This window comes from Mizuhopecten yessoensis, unplaced genomic scaffold (genome assembly GCF_002113885.1).
Source record: "Mizuhopecten yessoensis strain PY_sf001 unplaced genomic scaffold, ASM211388v2 scaffold10225, whole genome shotgun sequence".
NCBI classification, from domain to species: Eukaryota; Metazoa; Mollusca; class Bivalvia; order Pectinida; family Pectinidae; genus Mizuhopecten; species Mizuhopecten yessoensis.
The window spans coordinates 873,761-882,062 of record NW_018408440.1 but is presented as its reverse complement, the minus strand read 5'-3'; the positions used below and the strand labels follow the sequence as shown (position 1 = coordinate 882,062).

General features: G+C 35.0%; 2 protein-coding genes across 2 annotated transcripts in view; one reads left to right on the top strand and one right to left on the bottom strand.

Annotated features, from left to right (window-relative positions):
* The window catches only part of LOC110459801, a gene marked incomplete at its 5' end in the record, with an annotated part of 126,474 nt that overhangs the window by 4,743 nt on the left and 113,429 nt on the right, over positions 1-8,302 (top strand). The window lies entirely within an intron of this gene.
* LOC110459781 (ubiquilin-like) lies at positions 3,824-8,227 on the bottom strand. The gene is made up of 2 exons (XM_021512218.1): positions 8,085-8,227; positions 3,824-4,446 (listed from the first exon to the last, which is right to left on the bottom strand). Exons 1-2 carry the CDS (start codon positions 8,134-8,136, stop codon positions 4,061-4,063), a joined length of 438 nt encoding a protein of 145 aa, XP_021367893.1. The 5' UTR covers positions 8,137-8,227; the 3' UTR covers positions 3,824-4,060.

Here is an 8,302-nt window from a genome sequence, read left to right as displayed (position 1 = left end):
ATATATATATATATTATAATCTATATTGAACGGAAAAATTTAAACAAGATATAATTTATATGTTGTATCATCTGTGCAATACGTCAAAGTGTTTCCCTTCTAAACAACTATGTATCTGTATGTAATCAACCTCTTTAGATTCTTATTTTGCATGTTTTATTTGCATCTTGATCGGAACAGAAGCATTGGTGACCAGGCAGCCATGTCTTTATTTCTGAGATAGAAATGTACAGATAAGTGTGGTCTTGTCGTAATAAGGTTCTTCCTATTTTCTAGTTTGATTGATTTTGTTTCCAACCTGAGCTTTCAAGAAAAAAGGAAAACCGAACGAAATCGGATATCTATCTTGTTCTTTTTAAACACGTCACTATTCTAGGCATTAGCTCGAAATGGTATGAAGTGTTCATGAAAATTTGCTACAGGATGTGTTTACTGCCGGCATGATTACCAATCCAGCGGAAAAGAGGAACGAACAAAAAAAAAGACCAAACTTGAAGAGAACTCCTTCAGATGTTGCAATGGTGGGTGCAAAGACTCCTCAAGTATATGGTTATTATTGAACATTAAAGACAGCTTCTGAGAAAGGAAAATAATGCATATTGACAATGCTTTGTCCTTAAATGACGACAACATTGTTATAACTACTCACATTTAGAAATAAATCTCGAACTTCATCACATGATGACGGGGATGTTCCTCCTTCGCGTGTTTCAAACGTAATATTTGCCGTTTATTTTCGTTTTGTCCCTAATGACTAATTAACTAATCATTATCACCTAACATCACCGGAGTAAAACACTTTCTTTTATCTCTATTCCTTTGTATTACGTCATTGATTTGTGTATGTGTTGTAATGATAATTAGTCATTGTTTTAATCGAACTTCCTGGTACACCGTGTACCCGGGGAATAGTTGTAACAGCTTCCCACATCAATGAATCAATTCAGTTTGTAATTGATAAATGAAAGTTAATCTAAAAAAGTCCTGTAAATGCCGAGTCGTATTATTCACTCTTCTCAAACAAGGCCAGAGCGCGTAGTTTTCCCTCTTATCTGAATGATTTGTTTGCCCATGTGTGTTAACAATACAGCTCCTTACAATTGGCTGACTGCATAACTATTTACAGCTAATCATTTCCGATACGTACTACGTCTTAATCTTCCATTACCTTCTTCCCTGATGCTATAGAAACATTTCCAAGAGAACCTTGTATTTTAAACGTTTTCGAACTTGTAGCGGAATAATAATGAACATTGAAATGTTATACATGTATCCTGATCTGTCCCTGTTAATCTATCCTCCCTTAGATATGATTCTCGAATTTTCAATGTTATACGCTATCAATTACTTTGAACAGTTAACTATCCCCCTCAGACTTGGGTTGCAAGCATCTCTGAGGTTTCCTTTATTTGTTTCTGGTTTGTCATCTATCTCATCTAGTGATGAAATCTTCGTTGATTTCTTATTGACACTTTTCTCACATAGTGTGACAGCATTCATAATAACAAAACACAGGTCCTCAAGTTATGACGTTTTGTCATTCCATGGTCAAAGTGCTCGAACCGTACAACAGCAAATAATGTTACTATTAAACAAATACTTTACGGATAAAGTACCAGAAACTCACAATAACAAATATATACTTGATAAAGAACGTTTTCATTGTATTCATGTAGGGCGTTAACTTAACTTAGTTTAATTTAATTTATTTTGAATTTATTAGTTTAACATTTTGTTTTCCCTAATATATTGCCCGAACATTGAAATGAAACATATTGGTACATTATAAGACATGGGGCGTGTATGGTTTTTATTGTCAAGAGATAGAATACGAACAGTGCAATAACAAATAGTGTTACATTATGAATGGTTTGTTTAAGTATTTCGTTGTCGAGATGTACGTGTACTACTCACCGTACAATGATAAAGTATAAGTACAGTGTTTTAATATGGCAATGTAATGAGAAATACTCAAACCATATAATGGTTAAAATTGATTCATGAAAAAGATGGTGTTTAACATATGTTCATGGTGTTGTACTACTTCAGAACTGGAGTACTTTGACATTTCATTGTGAAATATAGCACTCTTATACTGAATGTGCTATGGTTGTGTCATACATGTTCACAGCTTACATAACTGTTTGCAGATTGTAAATGTCCCATAAATATTTTCAAATTTAGACTTATGTAGGTAAAATCAGTTTGATATGAAAATTATCTTTATAAAATTGTATCTTTAATTAAACAGTTTAAGCTATAGAAGTACACATATCCTATACAATGTGGTTTCCTTTGCTATCTAATAACAATAAATCAATTGGGTATTTAACACCGTGCAAAGAAATTGTTTTGCATTGTCGAACATTTACAAAGTAAAAAGATTAAATCTTCTCTAAAGTAATACGAATACTAATAGTCATATTGTAGAGATTAACAATTTTAGGTAGATGTATTTGAGATAGTGCCAGTGTGTGTTATTGACATCACTGAATTACATGTAGCAATACAACATCCTCTCCGACGTCTCCACAGTAAATACAGATAACACTAACAACGCCTAGGATATGCGTGCCATATGTTTGATGGCTATGGTTGGTGTGATCGAAATTGACTAGGGAATCAGGTGACTTACTACGTCATATTGGTCACTCACTATGTTGTATAATACAACATGTACTGCAATAGGGTTGTCCTAGTCTGTTATTGACCAGCGGTCAGTTTACATGCACTTACAACTATATATCAGTGTCGAAAGTGAAATATAGGTTATCAGTTGTCTAACGTTTGTGTTGTCTTTCATTCCTTATATTTAGTGTCAGTTTTTATCGGGTTCATGTATATGGTGTCAGTTTTTATCGGGTTTATAATGTAGTTTCTTTGTTGTTTTGATGTCTTTTTAGTTTTTGTTGTCTTCCACATAAATGTACACGTTAGTTCTGATTTAGCTAGAATATGATGAGCCTATGGTAAAAATTGTAATTGTATTTGTAATTTTATGGGCGGATTGGTCGAGTGGTAAACACTCCGGCCTTCGACGAAGGCGGTCGGGGTTCGATCCCCGAAGTCGTCTTACGAGTGGAATATTCAGAGAAAGTGTTTTTCTCCTGCCAACACAACTCCAACAACACATGTGGAGTATAAATTCGTCTGGGGTGGATGTTGCGGTATCTGTGCTGTTGCAATCAATTGAGGTGGCACTATAAATGATACCGTTGGAAGTACGGTCCCACTACAAATAGAACACAATGCATCTCCAGCACACACGCAGGCATACACACATAGGGAGATATTAACCACGTGGCACAGGACTAGTAGTTAGCGCATGATAAGGCTGTTCCTGCGAATTCCTCAAAATTGTATTGATTGATGTATATGCTAATTGTATTGATTGTATAAATTGTATGTATATATACTGTAAAGTGCTTTAGAATGTAATTTTCTATCTACGCTCCGGTACATATTATCATTTTGTGACCACGCTGTCGTATATGTCGTTTTGTAATATTTACATCTCTACTGAACTTGGACTCAATATACCTACTTAACATTTTAAAGGTTATTTTCCAATGATTTTTTTTAGTTGGCGTATGAATACATCAGCATATTATCAACCTGATTACTCTGTTATTCCACGGAGCGCGGAAAGTACTTGCATTCATAGATTGTTTTCAATTAAAAAAATTGGCAGAAGTATATATTGTGAACGATATTACAAAGCTAACTGTGTACCAATCACGGAACATTTAACTGAAAAACACTGCTACTAATTGCCATGGGGAAACTGATCCGCAGATTTATAACAAGAATAAAAGAACCAACATTTCTATAAATATTTGTTTAATGTTTCATTTTTACATCTATTAAACCAGAGAGCGCATGTGACCATAAGCACCGCCTTTCACGTCTCCACGGTGTATATCGTCATTAACACGTACTTTCAGTTTGTGGTATTAACCGGAAATGACCGATCGTTCCGATGTAGTCCAAATATATTGGCAGAAACATCCATCCTTATATCTAGCTACGTCTGTTTATATTTTAAAGTCAATTTATGTTGCTAAGCAGACATACCGCCCATACCACCCATACCGCCCATACCTCCCATCATATTAGCCATACCACCCATTCCGCCCATCATACTAGCAAGTCCGCCCATACCCGCCATCCCTGGCATCATCATGGACATCATAGGGTTGAAACCGCCCATACCCCCTGCACTCCCCCCACCGGACTCCATCATGTCAAACATTGCAGCCTGCATCATCATATTAGCCATAGGATTTACACTGTTTCCACTGTTTCCACTGCTTGAGTTGGAAGTTGAACTTCTTCTTCCGGAATTCGATGAACTTTGACCCCGATTGTTGTTCTGGTTGAGCATGCTCATCACAAATAATGGATTGTCCATCAGCTGTTGCATTGCTTGCATCATTTGACAATGAACTGAAATAAAATAATATAGGTATTACTCAACCAACTGGTTTGAAAGCGACTATGTTAAGATGAACTGTAGGTAACAATAGGTTATGGATTATCACTCGACGGTTGTATCATTGTACTATTTGACAAAGAATCCTGTCGTTACGGTCATTTGATATTAAACTATAAACCCTGGTTTATGGATTATCGTGCAGCTGTCAGTAACGTGTGTCGGCCATATTTATTTGTCATTGATCTCTATGTTTACTTCTACAGTGACGCAAGGTCAGATCTTTCGATCACGTTAAAGTTACAAAATATAGAACAAAACGGTTAATGCAAAAAAAGCAGCAAATCGTTGTGTTGGAATTATTGTTGTATTATCGTTCCTGATGTCATGACAATCAGAGTCCCCCTACCTCATGGCATTGCACCTAGATAAGCGATAGGACATGGCTAGATATAGCAGTACAAACTAAACATGGCTTCATAAGGTGATTTGCACACTTTTATAAATATATTTTTGTAAAACAGTACCGATAGTACAACATGCTATATTTGTGCTGATGCCTAGTAAACAATCGTTTGCACCTGTGCACACCTGTCACATGTGTATTCGTACACGGGTGTTATACCGGTACGTAACATTGACACTAGACAATCGTGAATTGCCTTTTCTGTCAAAGAGCCTCAAACCTTCACATACGTAGGCAGACCAAACACTCTATGGACTCTGTGTTCTCAATTCACCTTTGTAAACGCCCCACGGTTATTTGACCTCGAGTTCATCGTTATTTATATATCGTAACAAGATGGCAACGACGTATGCAGAAATTAACACAGCTATATATAAATGACGCAAAGGACATGTTCATGTCTGACAACTTATGAAATGTGTCATATAATCCATTACGATAACCTCAAGGGGATGTAGATCAAGGACAACCTTAATGTAGTTGTCAACTCACGCGTATATCAGGAATAGCCATGAAGGAGATTGGGAGGTGGTGCGATTATAGGTAGACGGGGTGGACCATACTGAAAGCACAGCGTGGCAAACATACCAATAACACCTTCAGGACACTCGAGTTTGCGTATCCACATAACTTGTTACACAGATGCATGTTTTGTTAGCTGTTTGCTTTAACACCTTGCAGGTAATGTATTATCTCAGGTTGGATATATTCTGCACTTGTTCAATTTTGGTTGTTAAGACGGAACTCAATCAAAATCAAGAATAAATAGGCATGCTACACAATATTTTGCGAAACTGTAAATATAATTTCTTTTCTATTTTGTGAATAAGATTAAAACTTTATTTCTGATATAGCTCAATGTTGTAAAATGAAAGACCCAAACACATCAGCTTTGATACATGTAAACCTTAGAGGAGAAGGTCCAAAGCACATTTGCTCCGTTACAACTTATTTAAAGAGCAATGGTTCAAAGCACGTTAGTTCCGGTATAGTTTAAAAGGAAAGGTTCGACATATATATAACTGCTCGTTTGTGGGAACCTTTAAAACACTTGTACATCTACTGCTGCTTAAATTATAAACGTTATGTTCGAAACACCATTTTTAATGATAAATCTCAACATTGTTGGAAAGTTTTCAAAACACCATTATCTTTATCATAACTCAACTTTGTGGGAACACGTTCACGTAAATAGCGCTGCTAGTGATGGTTCCCTTGTGTTTGTTTTATTGTGAACCGATCTGGCGATACATCAGATAGCCGCAATACTGTGGAATACTGTTATAATAGGCAGTTTTCAGTGATAGTTAATTTATTGAAGGAACGGATATTGTCATCTGTTCTTCTGATAAGGTATTGTTATCTTTATTATATCATTTCAATTTTGCAGTATATCAAGATTGTGTAATTATTTTAAATGTTACCCTTGACGGCAATATTGCAACCATTCGGTGCTTCGATGTAGTTTTAGGTGTCGGGGAACTTTATAAACGTAGTTCGCTATGTAATATAGCTAAATTGATGTTTCGGAGAACTCGCCATGTGTATACAGTGCATATTTATGTTTCCCCAGTGAAATTATTGTGATTTTGTGTAATAGTAAGGCAATAATAAGACATAAAGGGGAGCACGATTAGACATAAAGGGAAGCACGATTAAACATAAAGGGAAACACGATTAGACATAAAGGGAAACACGATTAGACATAAAGGGAAACACGATTAGACATAAAGGGAAACACAGTTAGACATTAAGGGGATTATGTAAACATTCACGATGACATAATTAGTTATATAACGAGGGATGCAGTAGTATAGTATGCTTATAAACACATCCTGAAGCTATTTAGCACGGATTTTATTCATTAAAAGCGACATCTTTGTATAGTGTTGTACTGCAAGCATTCGGAGTGTTCTCTTTCATTAATTTGATGTTCATATCAATATTTAATTGAAGCTTCGACGTCATATTCAGCTATGATTCTTTATCAGACTTTACATGTATTTGATATTTTTTAGTTTAGAGTCTACCTCTAAAACAGTTTCAAAGTGATAGTTTATTGTAAATAGCAGACGCTATCTCTTCATGTTCTTTCGGCAAATAAAAAAAAAAAAAACATTGCTGATGATATTAATATATAAATCGAAATGAATTTGTGCTTTTTTGGGGAAGTGCGCCATACCTATTAAGCTATAAATTTTGTTAACCTGATATCGATAATATAGATAATATATATGCTAGTTAACCTGATACAGATATAACGTAATTTTGTGATAACTTTATATAGACATAATATATTTTTGTTAACCTTATAAGGATATAACGTAATTTCTTACTAACTTTATATAGATAATGTATATTTTGCTAACCTTATTTAGATAATATGTATTTTGTTAATCTTATATGGATAATATGTATTTTGTTAATCTTATATGGATAATATACATGTATATTTTGTCAACCTTTTATAGATGATATATATATTTTCTTAATCTTTTATAGATAACATATATTTTGTCTACTTTATAAAGATAATATATATTTTGTCAACCTTATATAAATACCATATATTTTGTCAACTTTAAATAGATAATATATGTTTGTTCAACCTTATAAAGATAACTAATATTTTGTTAAACTTATATGGATAAAACGTAATATTTGGCTTATGTTATTAAGATAAATATGTATTGATAACTTATTAGCATATGATCGATATCTCGCTATTTTCATATAGATATAATATAATTTGGTAAACCTTATATGAATATAACGTAATGCCTTGCTTACTTCATATAGATAATTATAGATAATAATGATTATTATTATTCGTGGTTCTGATATACCGCTTTATCACAATCTAGTTCGTAGGTCGTCTCAAAGCGGTTCACAAATTATTATCTGTGGTTATAGGGCCTTTGCACCCAGCCAATATCTTTCTCAACTCCCTGGGGAGCATACAGCCGGAGCTGCCATTTCGGCGCTAACAGCTAGCATTTAACAGTTCTAGCGCTGCCCAACCACGTACTCATTTACAGCTGAGTAGACTGGCACAAGCAGAGTAAAGTATCTTGCTCACGAGCCCGGCGTCATACCACTAGACTACCGTGATTCCTCATAACCTTATATGGACATAACGTAATTACTTGGTAACTTAACGTCGATTACATAAATTTAAATCGCTACCTGTGTGGATGGCAAGTCCCAGTATCAAGATTGTCACGGCCGTTTTCATCATTCTTGTAGTTAATGTAGTTAAGGTAAGTCCGTTGTGGGAATATGTCTGCCAGGGGGGTAGCACAGTGTCCGGCAAGCACGTAGGAGCTGACCGGCAAGACCAAACACAACGTTTTATAGTCGTCCACTCTCGAAAAGGTCATATTTCATGGGTATTAAAGCATCAG